This window comes from Ceratocystis lukuohia (assembly GCF_044167205.1).
Source record: "Ceratocystis lukuohia strain C4212 chromosome Unknown Supercontig6_pilon, whole genome shotgun sequence".
NCBI classification, from domain to species: Eukaryota; Fungi; Ascomycota; class Sordariomycetes; order Microascales; family Ceratocystidaceae; genus Ceratocystis; species Ceratocystis lukuohia.
Window position 1 is genome coordinate 1115528 of NW_027263525.1, and position 18003 is coordinate 1133530.

Here is an 18003-nt window from a genome sequence, read left to right on the forward strand (position 1 = left end):
GCAAGCGACAGACCCCTTATATTGAAATAGATGACAATATCTGCTTCAATGGCCCGTTTTGAGCACAAACTGGTCCGACTCAAACTCTCTCATGCTTGTCGCCAACAAGCGTGACATGACCCGAGCTGCCACGACTGCTGCTCTAGACGTCTGGTAGTACAGCGTATAGTATGCCAACGAAACATTTATATATAGGCTTAACAGCACAGCGCCTTACGCGGTACACATGCCTCCTCAGCCTTCTCATTGAAGTGTTTTTATCGTCACCATCATCATATGTCCTTGTAATTCCACGCATGCAACTGTCACACTCAATCAGGCTCACCAGTTTTTCTTTGCCCTTTTTTTATGAAGGTTGTTTAGTTGTTCTGTCCTCTGTTCTGGCATTTTTAAGTTTCCCACCTAACGTGCAACCCACTATAAATCCTCTCCCAGCAAAAAAGAACTAAAAAAAGCGCCGGCCAATCAGCGTCTAGGACTCTCCACAGCCCGGAATGCTACTCGAGGACGCTAGGCAACCTTTCTACCACCCACCGAATCAGAGCAGGGTCTGCCTTTGTTTATGATCCCATCTTGCATACTCAATGCATTTTTCTCTCAGTACAAAAACAGCCTTTGCTTGGCATCCTCCACGACCCACGATAGCCCTTCCTTCAAATTCACCCCCGTCATCGCACTACACTGCAGAATGTGCCACTGGTGCGTCCGAATTGCGTCAAGCTCCAGTCCCTATGGCCCATTGAATATTAGCTTTAGACCCAGTAGGGCAATAATAAAGTCGAGTTTATTATATTGTCTGGACATGAAATCACTTACGTTGATGATCTCTTCCCCCGTCATGCACCCGTTGACGTCTGTCTTGTTTGCAAACACCAAAAGACTGGCTCCCGACAATCGCTATGACGCTGTTAGCATATGAGAACACATAGTTATCCAAGCACCTCTGATATTCACCGTCCCTGCTTACCTCTTCCTCTAAGAGCATGTGAAGTTCTTCCTTACAGTCCCCAATCCGTAATTTGTCCGTGGCATCAACCACCCATATCAGGGCATCGGTCTTTTCAAAATAGTTTCGCCAGTATGACCGCAATGTTTTCTGACCTCCGACATCCCCTAAATTCAAACAGACATCAGCTTGCTTGTATGTATTTCTAATGAGGAAGGGCAAATGAGTCACTCATTGCGACTTACATATGTTCAGTTTATATCTAGCAAATAGCCTGTTAGCATTGTACACTCTTTTGCGTGTGGTATGGATCAGTGATAGAAAGACTCATGTTGATACATGTCCAGGACGGCTGTGTGAGCCCATCATTCACAGGAAGAAACCTTGCTAGTTGCTTCGTAGAACTTACCCGTTGTAATCAATTGTTTTAATAATAAACCCCAGGGTTGGACTAACAGTATTTACATCTTCACCCATGATGCGTTTAACAATCGTCGTCTTTCCCGCATTGTCGAGTCCACTTTCCACATAAGTCAGCAAGTTTTCAAGGTGGCCCCAGCCCAGAGTCTCCAATGGCGACTTACAGCATTAGGATGCGCATCTCCTTGTCCTTCAGTCTGGCTTTTCTCAATATAGACAACATAGTTCAAGGGATGTCTGAATAGTGACTGGAGGAATGACGGCGACTGAGAGGGGGGCCGAGGTGCAAGACAAGAGGGCAAGGTGTTCGAACACAGGCTAAATAAATGTAATGCGTTCCACACAAGGAATTTTATGTGCATGAGACCATGTTGTGATATGTGTAAGATGTCTTTTGTCAAAGTACACATGGATGTTGGGCCGTTTAGCCTTGACATTCTAACCCCATTTAACTAGATGTAACCCTACTATGAAGAAAACAATCTTGTGCCACTTGAGAAAAGAGAAAACCCTTGCCACATCTTTCAGTCCTTTAGGGTTAATGATTCCCCCCCCCATTGGAATCCGAGATCGGCTGTGACGGTTTATTTTGAAATCTATCTTGTTAATGTATTAAACGATGGCACAAGAGTTTGAGCATTTTGTATATTCCAAGCAGCAAGTAATATCTGCTTGTATCAAGCACCTCAACATAGCCAAATGTTAGAGGATTATCAGGAAAGGTTTGACCCTTGCAATCTTTTGTGACTCTCTCGAATTTTTACTGGGTCTTGTCCCATTTTGTGCTTTCAGCCTATCAACACCAAACTTTTATCAATCCATCGCCTTCTCCCTTTGTCAACCAGATAAAAAAGAGACAGCAAGGCGCCATGTCAGCTTCAATCCCTGGTCCGCGAGAGCTCCCCGAGTCTCAGTATGATCTTCAGACATACTGGGGCCGTGTGCAGCACGCCGTAGGCCTTACTGACCCCAGGTGAGTATTTACAGAGCAAAGTTGGAGGCCTATTCCTTTATGTGAAAAAAGAATGGCAGTGACTAACGATATCTGCAGGACACTTCTGGTAGGTAACACTGGCCTCGAAAAGGCCAAGCAGCAGCTTGCAGAGTATAAACAGGGCAGAATCTCGCATATGACCCCAGAGTTATGGATGGCTAAGAAGATTGTAGACTCTACTCTGCACCCGGGTATGTTGAAATGTACACTGGCAAGACCATGATAAGTGATGGCTTAGATATCGGTGGGGAGCAATAGAGTGCGCCATCATGTTTGTACTGACTTTCATGGCAGATACTGGAGAAAAGGTCTTCTTGCCCTTCCGCATGTCGAGCTTTGTTCTATCTAACCTTGTCGTGACGGCAGGCATGCTGCAGCCAGGCTTAGGTGTAAGTATTGCAACATCATCAGACATGCCTTCCGTATACTTTGATCCGTCGTAGATGGTGCATATGTTCAGAATGTATCACTGACTTTATACATCAACGGCCTTAGACGATCGGGACCATTGGCTGGCAGTGGGGAAACCAATCTCTAAACGTGGCCATCAACAACGCCAACGCCAACAAGTCCTCTCCATTATCCTGGGGCCAAGTTGCGCAGTCATACTTTCTCGCTGTTGGTGCCTCATGTACCGTAGCCGTCGGTCTGAACAAGCTAGTGCCTCGCCTCAGGGGCATTTCGCCCAGCACTCGTATGGTTCTAGGCCGCCTGGTGCCGTTTGCCGCCGTAGCGTCAGCCGGTGCCCTCAACGTCTTCCTCATGCGCGGCGAGGAAATCCGTAGGGGCATTGACGTTTTTCCTGTCCTTGATGATGCTGATAAGGAGAAGCTCAAGGCCGAAGGCAAGGCCGAGTCGGACATCCAGTCTCTTGGACGCAGCAAGAAGGCTGCTACGCTGGCTGTTGGGGAGACTGCGCTGAGCCGTGTGCTTAATTCATCGCCCATCATGGTGATCCCACCGCTAGTGCTAGTCAAGCTCCAGCAAACTGAATGGTTGAAACAGCGCCCCAGATACACCACGCCCATCAACTTGGGTCTAATACTGGCAACATCATTTGCGGTCCTGCCTCTAGCCTTGGCAGCTTTCCCACAGAGACAAAGTATTGCCGCTGATAGTTTGGAGCCCGAGTTTCATGATCGCGGGGGTCACAACGGGCTAGTCGTCTTTAATCGCGGCATTTAGAGTACCAATAACAACATAGAATGCGGAGCTGGTTAATTGTGTAGAATTCCAAGGGGCATTGGTCTTAGCAATAACATGACGTTGTGGTTGACGTCAACTTACAATAGGGTTAGGGTAAATATGTATATCATATTACATTTATCACGTCAGCGCTAGCTGGGGGGAGGTCTTGGTTTTCGTCTTCAAATGTAGTAACTATGAAAAAGCCTAGATAATTCATAAGACTATCTACTGTGTATAAAAAGATAGCTAAGATTAATGAAAATGACCGCTCGACACATTACCAAGCAATAAATCGTCTGTTACCACTGTTCGGCACCCCAAAAATCCGAATCAGGTTGTCTGTTCATGTTTGCATTGAAAACTCATTAGATTCGTCGTCAATAGACACCTTAGGTAGCGTCAGTGCGTTTATTGGGCAATCAAACAAGGGAACAACCATTGCAAGACGCGTCTTTCACGCAAGGCCAAAGGCGAAGGGATGGAAAAGGGTAAAAAGACACTAGCTTTCCGGCAGGGCTTGCAACAAGAACAGAAGAAAAGTGAAGGCAAAGGCTCCAAAGCAAGGGAGATTCAGACACTGAAACCGTAGAACCCCCAAAAGCAGCCAGCCAGCCACCCAACAGCCTGTAATATTGCCGGGCGGTTTCATGACTTGTCACAAGCTTCACCACGTTGGCAAAGCCCTCCAATCCAACCAAGCCTGACGGCCAGCTGGACTAGGCTGGACTTGCTTTATCCTGGGATAGGGCCCAGCAAAGCACCAAGACGGATAACCACAATTGAGGAAGGAAGGCAATTTGTAATTTGTAACTTGTAGTTTGTTGGCTTTTTGTCCGTTTGTTATGCATAGGACGGATATAGGCGATTACGTGGTGGGTTTCCATCCACTACAAACTACCAGCATATATTGTCGCAGCGCTGTGCTGCACATTGGATGCTAAATGCAAAAATACAGTAAAATAGAAATGTACAAACCGCTGAAAAGTCACGATGGCATGGGCAGATAAAGCGAGGATCACGCTGTGTTCCTGGCAGCTGAGGCGATCTCCAAAGGTTCCAACCAACCAAAGGGGGTGGTCCGTAATGAGGAGAAAGAAACCCAACCCAAACCCTGATAAGAAAGGTCATGAGAGGAGGGAATTGGATGTACCGAGAATCTACCGTATCCAAGGGTTTGAGATGGTAATACTAAGTTACAATTCTTATTTGGTTTGGCCTCAAAAAAACTACACACGGGCCCAGTCTGATTTTTTTCTCCTGGTCTCTGGATCTGGATCTGCATTTCAAGTAAACTCCTATCATTTATGAACCAGATAGAACAAGAGAGCTCCGAGGTGGGCAATCTATGGAGGAAAATTAGCACAGTAATTAGGGTTATGTGGATGGTGGTTGCTACAGAAAAGAAACGCAACGTCACGATGGAGACAAGAGAAGAAAAGAAAAGAAGAGAAGGGAGAACGCGTATAGCACGTATAGGGCTAAGAGCAATTGGTCGAGTCAATTTCAGAAGGAGAAACACATGGCATCACGGAATTAGGAGGTGAAGGGGTATTTTCCAGGCTATTGAGGCGGCCTCTAGAACTTTCTTGTCTTTGCAGTGCTAATGCTACACAGTAGTATGGCTTTTTTCTCAGAAGGCTCCTCATGATCATCATGGATGCCAGCAGGCTGGATCAAGCCGGGATAAGGCCAGTAAACTCCACTACTCACTCACCCGACTTACCTAAGTGGTATGTATTTTATCTTTCAAGGGAACCAGGACGGAAAACAGTGGCAGACCAGTTGAGACAATCCGGCAGAACAAGACCAAGAAGAATAAATGCGAACAGAAAAAAAAGCCAAGAAAGTGGGCTTATGCATATGATGTAGAGATGAATACACACACAAGATACATGCAATGCACGCTGGACCGTTACCGTTCTATTCTTCCTGTTTTTGCTGTGTAGCGCATCGCATGACCAAAGACGGATTTGTTAGTAATCTTTATACCTGACAGCACAGAATTGCAATCATGTTTCAGCTGTACGATGTGCAATGTGTACATTCGACACAAATAACATAAATACATGTGTAAATTGTACATTACAATAGGTTCTCTTGAGCACAGCATAGCGGGCATAACACTGACTTTATCTTGATCAAATCTCGATGACAAGGGCGGAGGCCCCGGCTTCAGAGAGGGAGAGAGCCTGAGTATTTGCTATCCAGGAGAAAGTCCTAAATATGATAGACCAAACAAAAGAAGCAAAATGAAAACGAAGGACAAAGAAAGGGATGATACTCGCCCGTAGTCACGGACTCCTTCTGGTCTGGCTGATTGCCCCTTCCCATCCTCCATGTAAAGGCTGATGAGGCTATTATCGCTTTTATGAAGATTATGAAGAGAGGAACTCGACGGGCTTGGCTTGGCTGACTTAGCGTATTGTAGTTCACCGTCGTTTTTAGTGAGTTGGAATGGCTAGAATGCACTTGGGATTCGCTGTTCGCTATTTGGCTTTTGGATCTGGATGCCCATCGTTGGTTGTTGTCTTTGTTCGCTTCTACAGCCGGAGAGAATATTCTTGTTCCTGATCTCAGCCAATTTCTTTTCCGCGCTGGCCTCCTCCCAGTATTTTTCTCCTTGTGAACGAACTTATTTCTTTTTTTTTTATTTCCCTATTTTTATCTTCGCTGCCATCGCGAGAAAAAGAAGCACATTGAGTTTGGCTCTCTAACGGCTTGTTCTTCGCTGGTTACTCATATGCCTTGTGCCTTGCTTGTCACTCTGCCTGCCTATCACGAGGCTTGGACGAACCTGACAAGGCTAAGGCTAAAGGTTGCTGCTGCACCCACAGAACCTGACACCCTGACACCCAGATTCCTGTTTTCTTGCTTTGATTTTCTGGAGCCATTTTCACCCGTCAATTCGTTCTAATTGCTCTTGAGTCTCCGGCTTTTCTTTCTTTGTGTGCTTTTGTCTCTTTCTCTGTTCTCTTTCTATGTTTATGTAATCTTCCATCCCGAAATCGTCCAGCCTACGCGAAAATACACGACGAAGCGACCGACATCCAGCCCGCACGACAGTCCACATAGACGCAACTTCAGCCAGCCTTTGTGATAAGAGTTTGGAGCGGCAAGTCTTGAAGGGAAAACCTTCCGATCGACCGATTGACTAGCTTGCTTGACGAACGAAGCAACTCGATAGAATAACGCCATACAAAACACGACTCCATCAATAAAAAATAGCCTGACAAAAAGGGAAAATAGCAAGGCTACACCTCGGTTTCTCTTGAGATTCACGCCCAAAATCAAGAGGAGAGGAGACGTACACCAAAAACTGCAGTGATTCTTTTGCGATACCATTTCCTCGTCTATTGTTTTTTTTTGCCCTGTCCGTCTGAATTTTGTCTGTGTTGCCATTTCTCCATTTATCTGTGCTGAGAAAAAGCGAGGACGGAAAAGCGCATTTGCAGCCCCAAAAAAGGCTGCACCAAGAAGAACGCTCGTCATTACTCTGCGGAAAGAAAAAAAAAAGGCTCAAAGAGGGATTGCGATAAAAAAGGGCTCAACACCTCGAAAAAATAGCAATGTCAACTCCCACAACGGCCACGGCCACCACACTTCCTCACTATCGGCCACGCCACTATCCGCAGTATTCCCATACATACAACGAACAACAGCAGGACCAACAAAAACAACAGGAACATCATCATCACCAGCAAAATCCGCCAAGCTCTCAGAATCCTAGTGCCAGTACTGGTGCTGCAAATTCCGCTGCAAGTGGGTCAGTAATCACAGCGCCTGTCTCAGCATCTACCGTCACCGCTACTGCAAGTGGTCTCTCTGTTGCTGCCACTGCCGCTGTTTCTGCTGCCTCTGATAGCGCTACTGCCAGTGCCATCACTGCTATAACCTCCATTACCACCCCCTCTGTTAGCGCTGGTTTCAGCGCTGTTGCCGCCAGGTCCAGCGTTCCTTCACCACTGCCAACTGCTACTGTTGCTGCCGTTCCTATCCTCCCAGCCTCAACCTCGACCCCTTCGTCCACCACCTTTGCTTCCTCCTCTTTTGAAAACACTAGGTCGACCTCAATCGTCACGTCTGGCTCGGCTGCTGCCATCTTGTCCGCTGCCCCGGCTATCCCAGCAACCCCTACAACTACGGCATCGGCTACTATTACTTCTTCTAACCTTCCCTGCCTGAACCCCAACAACGGCAGCACGAGCACCAACGCTTCCAGCAGTAACAATAACAACAGCGCGATCCCGTCCTCGGCAGCCTCGTCTATTTCTCTCTCGTCAAGACTTCTCCCACCTTACCGGTCGCTGCCAAAGCCGTACTTAAACGGCTATCATAGCCATAGTATCAATAATATCCGTTCGCACGAGTACGAAAATTACGACTACGATTACTCTAGCCATAATCATCATCATTCTACCCTGCTACAATCGCCAGTCCATGCCCCGGCCCATATGGCACTGAGCCAAAAAAACTATAATCACAACCAAAATCACACCCACGCTCATAGCCATAATAGCGCCTACAACGCTTATACTGACCACCATATTTCCCATCAGTCCCAAATCCAAATACCCGCGTTGTCGCCTGCGCAGCAGCACCAAAAGCCATATTCGCCCTTGGGAAATTCTGCCTCTGGCTCTTCTACCTATACTGCCCCTTCTGCCTCTGCGTCCTCCGCTATTGCCGCTGGTGAACCCTCTGAATCATCTGTAACATTGCCTCCTCTATCCTCTCTCCCCTCGGTCCCAGCGTTGCCTGGACCTAACCACCATCGCCTTGGCCATATTTCCACAGCTACTGCTTCTCCTCCTAATCTAAGCTGTCTTCAATCTCAAACAATGGCCACAACCTCTCAGTCCTCCCAATCCCAGTCCCAGTCACAACTAACTCCTGCTCGTAAGCGGAGACGATCGCGTGAGCCCGACTGGACTGACTTTTATAAAAATGGCCTTCCCAAAGAAATTATTGTCATTGACGATGATTCGCCTGAGAATGGCCCTATCGATCCTGCCACTTTAAATACCTCGAACACTGTGTCTATGCCCCTTCCCCATCACCCACAGACCCAGAATGACCAGCAGGCGACCAAGAGACGGAAACGCGACGATGAGGAGGCTGTCTATGATGCTCTATACCACAACACAAAGTACTCGGCCTCCCACACAACTACGCCGCGTCTTAATGCCACTCCAATGAGCCACTCTGATAGAGCTTCTGCCCTTCTTAACAGTTCTGCAACATCTCTTTCAGTGCACGATCTGGAGATTGCCCAGTCGGGTCAGAAGCGCAAGCGAGCAACCCGTCAACAGATTGCCCATGAGGCGCGTTTGAAAGAGGCCGAAATCCATCTTGATAGCCTTGTGCCATATGTCCCGCCGCCTTACCCTCCACGGAAAGCGCCAGATGTGCACATCCGTGTGGTCCATGACGTGAGTAACCTGTCGATCATTTCACGAGTTTTTTCTTCATACTTTTAGCAGTCTTTAGTTTCGTTTCACTGACACACGCCACAGCACTATCACCGTAACCACAAGGTCGATGACGACGATGGCCACTACATTGTTGTGCCTGAGGGCGAACTGACTGAGCGATGTAAGTCACAAAAGTTGACGAGGACTACCTGCTCTCAGTGCTTTTATTTTCTGGAATCTAACACATCGCCTCCGTAGATCAAATTGTTAAGCTTCTCGGCCAAGGCACATTTGGGAAGGTCGTTCAAGCCAAGGATCGCCGTCGTAACAAACTCGTTGCTATTAAAATCATCCGCTCTGTACAAAAGTATCGGGACGCGTCCAAGATTGAGCTGCGGGTACTTGCTACGCTAAAAGCCAACGACGAGGAAAACCGCAACCGGTGCATCCACTTGCGCGATTGCTTCGACTTTCGCAACCACATTTGCATTGTCATGGATCTCCTCGGTCAGAGCGTATTCGACTTTCTCAAGAGCAATAGCTTTGTGCCTTTTCCAAACAGTCAGATCCAAAGCTTTGCCCGTCAACTCTTTACAAGTGTTGCCTGTAAGTCCCTGATATTCCTCATAGTGCTGTTGTTACGTTACCTTGGCCTTTCTAATCATTAACATGTGTTTGTATCTTTAGTCTTGCACGACCTAAACTTGATCCACACAGACCTTAAACCAGAAAATATCCTTTTATGTGACAATACCTATCAGACATTCACATATAATCGGAAAATTCCCTCGGCATCTTGTAACACACCTCGCCAAGCCAACCAAAGACGGGTCTTGCTGGACACAGAGATTCGCCTTATTGACTTCGGATCGGCTACCTTCCAGGACGAGTATCATTCTTCTGTGGTTTCGACGAGGCATTACCGCGCTCCTGAAATTATTCTTGGCCTGGGCTGGTCTTATCCGTGTGATATCTGGAGTATCGGCTGCATTCTGGTCGAGTTCTTTACAGGCGACGCTCTTTTCCAAACGCATGACAATCTGGAACATCTTGCTATGATGGAGGCTGTTGTCGGGAATCGGATCGACAGCTCACTTGTCCAAGCCGTCAACCGAGCTGCTTCTAGATCAGCAGCTGGAAATCCCGCCTCGAAGTAGGTTCAGCCAAACGGACAAAGATTTGCGTGGCTATCCACTAACATGATTATAGATTCTTTAAACGTTTAAGGCTAGACTTTCCCACTCCGGAAACTTCTAGGACATCCAGGAGATTTGTCAAGGCCATGAAAACTTTGGAGGTGAGTTGTGAATACTACTTGGCTAGTAATGGGTAGTGTGGTGCTAACGGAATTATATTAGGACATCATTCCGGCCAATAATGCCTTCCTTAAAAGCTTCCTTAACCTACTACGCCAAATATTTGTTTACGATCCAGCCAAGCGAATTACTGCGAAAGCTGCACTGCAGCACCCCTGGTTTAGGGAACTTCCTAACCCAGATGATGGTACTGAGGCATTGAAGATTCGCGCTGAACGTATGCGTATTGAGCAGCTTTCAAGGTCTGCTTCAGCCTCTGTCTCTCATTCCCATATGGACAATCGCACGCTTGCTCCTATCCGGCCATGACTGGCGGTGGTGGGCGAGTGAGTGTACGATAAAAGAGAGCACAATCTCATGCCTGGGAGTGGCGAGCAGTATGCAAAGTAGACAATGGCAACTGATTCTGACACAACCTTAAAATATCCGACGGCGAGGCTTGTCAGTATGTTTTGGTTAGTGACTCTGCTCATGTATTGGTGGCTACAACCATGTTTTCCCCTCTATATACTGCCACTATTTCCAGTATGTATTAGGGAAGGGTGGCTTGCCTTGAGCGTTGCCGGGCCTCATGTCGTTGAGGGCACCTAAAGCATCTTTTCCTAGCTTCCCACTATACCTGGAGGTCTCATGGATAGCTTGACCTGTGATTATACATACCGGCGTTCGTGATGAAGGAAGAAACAGAGTGTTGGGGGGGGGGGGGGGGATAGGGGTAACGGTAAATGAGGTGGAGGGATGGCGTACTCTGGTTTTTTTCTTTGTTCATTTTGATGCGAGCTTTTCTGCTTGTTTTTTCTCATTCCTACGGTGTATTGTTCTTATGGGTGAAGTGTGTTTATATATATACCTAGCAGATCATTTCTCAACCATCCTCATCCTTTGGTCACAAGAATGAGTCTTGCTCCTGTTTCTATTTTGCTGTTGATTTATCTGGCATACTGGCGTCTGAGAGTGTAGTAAGGGCAAGCCTAACGTCGATTCTTTCAATATTATCATTTGATTCAAGTTTGTTAGTGCCAAGATGTAAATGATGAAAGAAATTTGCTAACTTTAGTGCCATTTTATCATTTGTTAGTTTCAAGTTGAAGAGTGGTGGTATTATGATGCCACAGCAGCCATGGCCGATATGATTCCGCGTAACTACCGCGTTTTCCATCACGAGCTGGTATATATGACATTAGGCAGGACATTGGCTTAGGGCTTAGGGCTTAGGGCTTTCTAGGCTTTGTTTACTTCATGTACCTTCCTTGGATGAATGCAATGGGGGATATGGTGAGTGATGAATAAGGTCTTGCTTGCCTCATACTTGGATGGTAGAAGTAGACAAAGAACACTACTGTAGTTTCTTTCTCCCAAACACATTGATATATAACCTACCGCTCACGATCTGGCTCCCACAGGCAGGTAGAGCTCTTCACACAATTAGCTACAACGTGAGCATTATGGAAACAGATAATATCAATCCCAGATAATGAACTCTGAGAGCTTACAAGTATGCAAGTTATAGGTATTTCTCAATTTCGAACTATACGGAACCACCGTATTCCGACAGACCTAGCCCCAAACGATGCAAGATAGCCCCCAAATGTACACCCATCCGGCGCATTTCTACAATTGCACCTTGGCGCCTATGACAGCCTCAAGTGAAGTAGCATTCTCTGATGTTTCCTCAAACCAAGGCGGCGGATATGAGGGTATAACGGACAGACACACTGAGCTCGAGTTTCCAATATATAGCTCCGAGGAGTCCGTAACTACTAGCCAGAGCAACGCAACCAAGCGGATTGACCCTATGACACACATTATTTTCAGTCCGTCCGGTCACACTCCGGAGAAACCAAGTTGTTGTCTGTTCCAGACACCACCCCAACGGCCACCTTGCTTGGATACGCCTACCCCTATCCATGAGCTCTCCGCAGGCTCTACTATGAGCGACGCTATTGAAGCTCGTGATACCAGATCCAGCGATATAGAAAGCTCACCTGCTACTGGACCTCGGCAACAAGACCAGGGCTCATCCCAAGTCACTTTTACGATAATGGAAGATGATGATCCTTTTATTGAGCATGAATCAAAGAACAAATCACCTGCTCTAGAAGCTACAAGGGCTATGCAGCAAGAGGAGAGAGATCGGCTTCGTCTCCGGTTTGGTTTGTCTCCACCACGCTGGAATCATCCAACGTTACAAGGCATTTCTGGCGACACTGCTCACAACAAGCCCTTGTTATCTCAGCCACGGAATAGTCTTCCGGGACCAAGCAGGAGAGTTTGCAGCCTATCGCGGATTACTCCTATTCATCGTGGACTGCCACGGCCAGTACAGGAGCCCATTGCAAATGCTGTAACCCCAGGATGGGGAGGTACTTTCAATGGGAGTCATGTTATGCCCACGCGGCACGTTTCCCTGTACAACACAACGTCATCAGGCTACAATGAGTTCCTCATGGATCATAGAGCTAATATGAGATATGGCCACTTGGGCGGACCTACAGCTCCTATGCAACCGATGATGGCTGATGCAGAATTTTGCGGTCTTCCTGACTTGTGTGTTAGAAGCTATGGTGCAGTTGAAATGCCCCAACCAACCTTCCACGATAGAAGCTATTTTATTGGTGGAGTGCCGGGATTTGGCCAGTCTCAATGCAGCAAGAGAAGGCGTGGGAGATAAGGCAATCGAAGGGCGCTTCTCAAGAGGCAAATATGGCATGTTTTGCAGTTGCATCCAGAAAGCGAGGGGACGGGTGATTATTGCAGGGTCTGTAGATCACTAGTAAGGTATGGTGTGTCTGTTTGAACTGAGAGTCATGAATTCCATATTCTATAAAACGCCTATTACATAAAGGCACCTCTAATTCATGAGATAAGTAGGTGGTGTGTCTATCTTTTTTTGGTCTTCTATTTGGTATTCAATCTTTTTCTTCAGTCTGGAGGAACTGTAGAACGGCTGGTAAAAACTCGGCTGCCTGCTGGAACTCGCCTAGTTTTACAGTCATTTGGTCGCAGCCCATAAGAACCACGCGCTGTTTGTCAAGCAAACGCCGTTGTTTTTCTTGTTCATCCAAGCCCTCTAAATCCTGCTCGGTAATCTCATCGCGTTGTTGAGCGGGTAGCTTAGCGTACCGCTGCGAGAAATGTGTGAGCATGACTCTGCGTGCACGCATCATGCTAGCAATGTCTAATGCCTCGGCCATGGTGGAGTGGCGCTTGTTTATGGCATCTCCTTGCTTATCGCTCTCAAATGTGCATTCGTGGATCAACAGGGTACTATCACGGCCCATGCGTGCAAAACGCGGGCTAGGCCGGCAGTCTCCACTGTAGCTAATTTTGAGGCCAGAGGGCCAAGTGAAGACGCCGGCGTGTGCGTCCTTGCAGTGGTTGACGTTGACGTAATGGGCAGTTGCAAGGCCGCTGGGGTGGTCGGCTGGGAAGACCTCCTTAAAGTCATTGTCACCAATATGGAGACCACTGAAGATGATGTTGGAGAGATCAAGGTTGCGTGCGTTGCAGTATTCGTCGAGGAAAGTCTTCATGAAGCGTGTGCAGCCAATAGTTAGCTTAGGTGCCGGAGTTAGGTGTTGAGTAGCATCGATCCATTCCTCAACCACGGTAATGGTTCCCAAGTGGTGGTCGGCATGTAGATGGCTGATGAACAGGAACTTGAGGTCGGCGATGATCTTGCGTGCCTCAGCCTTGCCGTAAAGACGGCGAATCTGGCCGAGAGTGTTCTCACCACAGTCAAGGAGATAGCTCCCAACGCCCGGAACGCGGATTAGTGTAGCAGACACATTGCGGTATTTGGAAGGCACAGCAGACCCAGTGCCTAGAGTAATGATTTCAGTATCACGGTTAGGGATGTCCTTTTCAGACTCCTCAACGCGGGCCTTAAACTCGGGCTTGTTAACAAGCTCACGCGCTTCATCGGCCATCTTCAAAATCTCAGGGTCAAGCTTGTTCACTAGTGACATGAGGTCAGGGAATGGAAGCACATTGGCAGGCTTTTCCTCGCGCTTGGGCATTGTTTGCATACGCATACCAACACGACCAGCTACAAACGGAATATCACCTGAGGCTTTAACCTCGGGCATTGCATTGTCGAACTTTAGTATCGGATAACGATCGGGATCCAAACGATGCAGAGCTGTGAGGATTGTACCATAAGATTCAAAGGCCATCATGTTTGGCGAAGTGTCGGGTGAACAGACAATATGTTTGATGTGGGAGTTCTCACGCATAAAGCGGAGCACATTAGGGTCTGAGACGAGCTCTTCAGAGAGAATCCAGTAGAAAATGCCCACGTCAGACATGATTTCCAGATTGGCCCATTCGGGCCGGGCAAAGAAGGACTCAAGGTAGCTACGATCCGGTATATCGGCAACAACAAAGCCCTGGCCAGGGATAGGTGGATCCATGACCATTTCAGGGGTCACTGTTACGTTTTTCACCTCGATCGATTGGCCAGCAGTCAGCTTGCCATTAAGTTTTGGAGGGACTCCAAGGGCCTTGGCAGCCGCTGGGTTGAATTTGCCTCGACGCTGGTGGTTCTTGGCAATATAACAAAGCGATTGACCTGTTGCTAGAGGTGCAGGAAGCACGCCTACCATAGTTGCCGGCCAGGGGGAGCGTACGAGGACCTCAACGTTAGGGACATCCGAGTTATTACCATCCATACTCGGCTTCGGCCCAGTGTAGAGCCTGATTATGCCATCTTGGTCTTTGATGAAGATCTTGGCTGGCATCACAACATCGTGAAGCATGGTTGGCTCAAGTTTGTCCATACGCCACGACGAGTTGAACATGTTCTCCACAACAGCAAGAAGCGCATCTCTATCACGGTTGCGTTGGGCCTTGGCCTCGGGCGTTTCTGTACTCGGATCCGGAGAGGCAGGCGTACCGTCATGCCGGCGCTTGTTAGACTTGGGGTAGATGGGCAATTTCCACACCCGTAGGCAATCATCCTCCCAGTCGGGCTTGCTCAAGGTGGGGTTTTCTAAACGCAAGTCTTCATAGAGTTCAATAGTCTTGAATGGAATGCCAGTGCGGAAGATAAAGCTCCGTGCTGTAGCCATTATATATGAAAGATTGTCAGCCCCGTGCATATGAAGTCTCTCAGGAAGGTCGATTTTGAGAGGGGCCCGGCCCTTGGAAATACGATCTTGGTTGTCCAGCTGCATGGCATCGCGACTGGTATTGATGACATCAGAGATGGTCATGATCATGCCCATCATACCACCCAGCGTTTTCCATGACATTTCACCCGTCACGAACAGCTGCTCAAGTGAGGACATGGCATACTTGCGCTGGCCCAACACACGTTGTGTGCCTTCAGCCAGACGGCCAAAAACGTATCTTCGCTTGTCAAAATGAACATACAAGCACGAGCCTGATGTATCAGCAGTAGGCGTGCTGACGATGTCAATATGACTAGTCATGGATTCTCGTGTAGGCCTGTTTTGTTTTGGTAAAAATTTAGGAGTTGGAGTTTCGGAAACGTGCTTTTGGCGGGCAAGCTCGATCCGTTGAGCGCGTGGATGGAAGGCGGGTGGTTTATTAGTGAGGACAAAAACACTCTTGGCTGAAAAGCACTTGGTGCGGAAATTTGGCTGGATGGCAAAAACTTGGTGGGCGTCGAGATTGAAGCTTTTGTGATCTATAGGGACGCTTCGTGGGCGGACGCTCAAGGGAGCACGAAAAGGAAAGGCGCAAGGATATCTGTGTAAATTTTTCGCGCTACCAAGAGGGGATGTGGTCTGGCTTGAGGCTCCAGAGATTGAAGGTTTGGTTGAGCCGGAGACCTGTGATGCTTGTGATGTGACGCCCTTGTAGCGAGGGCCTGGGCCAGTACGAGAGCTGAGCTGTAGAGCCTTGGATTGATGAAGAGACCTCTTTATCACGTTGGAGACTCGTTTAAAGGTCATTGATCACAGAAACAAAAACAGGCGAGCATTTCGAGGCACAAGCACAGTGAGTAATGACGAGAGGGGTACGATGTGCGTGCATATGGAAACTTGCAGAGGCCTAGAAAAATAATTGTTAGCTTGTTATCGATAAGCGTCACGTGGTGATAAGTTTATACTGTTAGCGCGGGGCAGCTATAGCCTCACAGCCATGTGGTACTTAGCACTACGGATAACTTAGCTCCATCAGCAAAAGAGAGTAGGGGTGATTTTACCCTATCTTCTAGAGAAAAGAATGGGCTGTAAGAAAGCAAACTCTATATTGAAGTAGCACAATTATTATTGAAATTTGTGACAGGACCTAACTGCTGGTACGTTGGTGCTCGTGTACATTAGTATGTATTTTAGCGCACTCACATACACAGCAGGCGGATTAAATAAACAGGGCAGGCGTAGGCTATGATCGGCTTTCCCGCCATTTTGTGGACGTGAAACTTCCCCGCGTTTTCCCCCTTCCTGACACATCAAATGCAGTACCATTCCTTTCTGAAACCCTGTCTGCGCTGTTTTAGCCCCTACGTTGTCCCGAAGTCTAGCTTTGCCCTTCGTCGATTCCTCCCCCAATTCTCAACCCGCGCTCAAACCGCCAAAATGGCTGCTCAGAACACGCGCAACCCCCACCCTGACTTCAAAGAGGTCGAACGGACTCGCCCGGACTGGGATTCCAGCTCATCGTTCCGCTATTCCAAGACCGCTTCGCCGGAATGGCAGTTTGGCAATGGACCTAACCACACTCATGCCTCAGCCGGCTCCGGCCCCACTACGAACCATATTTCCATTGATCCATATGCACCGGGACGTCCAGCTGGCCTTAACTACAAATTCCTGATCAGTTCAGTAGTACCCCGACCTATTGCTTTCCTATCAACTATATCGGCCGATGGACAGCGTAATCTAGCACCCTTCAGTTACTTTAACATGGTCAATCACGATCCGCCCATGTTTTGCATTGGCTTCTCGCGTGGCCTGGATGATGGCAAGGACTCGCTACGAAATCTAGCCAGTACTAAAGAATGCGTTATCAATATCATTTCCGAGGGCTTTATTGAGGCGGCCAACGCAACCTGTGTCAATGCGCCAGCAGGAACCAGCGAGTGGGAAATTTCGGGTCTTACACCTGTCAACGACACGGTGACAGTCAAAGTGCCCAGGGTCAAGGAAGCTGTGGTTAGTATCGAAGGCATAGTTGATAGCATCCGCGAGTTTGATAGCAAGGCAAAGCCTGGGACCAAGAGTGGAGCTCTAGTGGTTATTGAGGGCACTCGGTTTTGGGCGAGGGAGGACGCAATCAATGAGGAACATAGCATTGTCGACCCTGAGGTAAGTTCTGCTTTTTCCCGGGTTAAGAGCCCAAGGCTAACTCGCACTTGTATAGGTTCTACGCCCCATGAGCCGCCTTGGTGGTATCACCTACGGCCGCACAACAGAAGCCATTGAGATACCTCGCCTCGACTTTGAAAAGGACATTGGCGGCGCGGAAGGCTACGCTAAGCTAGTCAAGAAATAAAGTAACCCAAGCACTCAAGAACATATGGCTTTCTCGATATTTGTTTTATAGAATGTTCCTTGCTGGAAATGCTCGTTATCATTATGGAGTCGAAAAGCTGGTATCAGAGAGACAAGTCATATCTACGCAAGAAAATAATGCAAGCAAAATCATAGAAACAAAAGGGAGAAAAAAAAGCAAAACAGCCGTCTCCAAAACCGGAACACCCCAGTTTTCTCTCCCATATCCTCCCATCTATAAAGCCGTAAAAATCAAACAACAGGA

The 18003-nt window shown here is 47.8% G+C and overlaps 5 protein-coding genes across 5 annotated transcripts; 4 read left to right on the forward strand and 1 right to left on the reverse strand.

Moving 5' to 3' along the window:
• Positions 1-2235: 2235 nt before the first annotated feature.
• HOO65_060270 (putative mitochondrial transport protein FSF1) lies at positions 2236-3545 on the forward strand (the record flags this gene model as incomplete). The annotated part of the gene is made up of 4 exons (XM_071003914.1): positions 2236-2339; positions 2418-2551; positions 2655-2749; positions 2856-3545. The coding sequence occupies 4 exons, from the start codon at positions 2236-2238 to the stop codon at positions 3543-3545; spliced, it is 1023 nt and encodes a 340-aa protein (XP_070857620.1).
• Positions 3546-7114: 3569 nt separating this feature from the next.
• On the forward strand, positions 7115-10584 carry HOO65_060271 (Serine/threonine-protein kinase AFC3; the record flags this gene model as incomplete). The annotated part of the gene is made up of 6 exons (XM_071003646.1): positions 7115-8977; positions 9062-9140; positions 9218-9565; positions 9776-10112; positions 10169-10256; positions 10318-10584. The coding sequence occupies 6 exons, from the start codon at positions 7115-7117 to the stop codon at positions 10582-10584; spliced, it is 2982 nt and encodes a 993-aa protein (XP_070857621.1).
• A 1261-nt stretch (positions 10585-11845) lies between these two features.
• HOO65_060272 (uncharacterized protein) lies at positions 11846-12946 on the forward strand (the record flags this gene model as incomplete). The annotated part of the gene is made up of 1 exon (XM_071001086.1): positions 11846-12946. The coding sequence occupies one exon, from the start codon at positions 11846-11848 to the stop codon at positions 12944-12946; it is 1101 nt and encodes a 366-aa protein (XP_070857622.1).
• A 238-nt stretch (positions 12947-13184) lies between these two features.
• HOO65_060273 (metallo-beta-lactamase superfamily protein) lies at positions 13185-16193 on the reverse strand (the record flags this gene model as incomplete). Its single annotated transcript, XM_071001087.1, has 1 exon — positions 13185-16193. The coding sequence occupies one exon, from the start codon at positions 16191-16193 to the stop codon at positions 13185-13187; it is 3009 nt and encodes a 1002-aa protein (XP_070857623.1).
• A 630-nt stretch (positions 16194-16823) lies between these two features.
• HOO65_060274 (uncharacterized protein) lies at positions 16824-17739 on the forward strand (the record flags this gene model as incomplete). Its single annotated transcript, XM_071004010.1, has 2 exons — positions 16824-17552; positions 17608-17739. The coding sequence occupies 2 exons, from the start codon at positions 16824-16826 to the stop codon at positions 17737-17739; spliced, it is 861 nt and encodes a 286-aa protein (XP_070857624.1).
• Between the last annotated feature and the right edge of the window lie 264 nt (positions 17740-18003).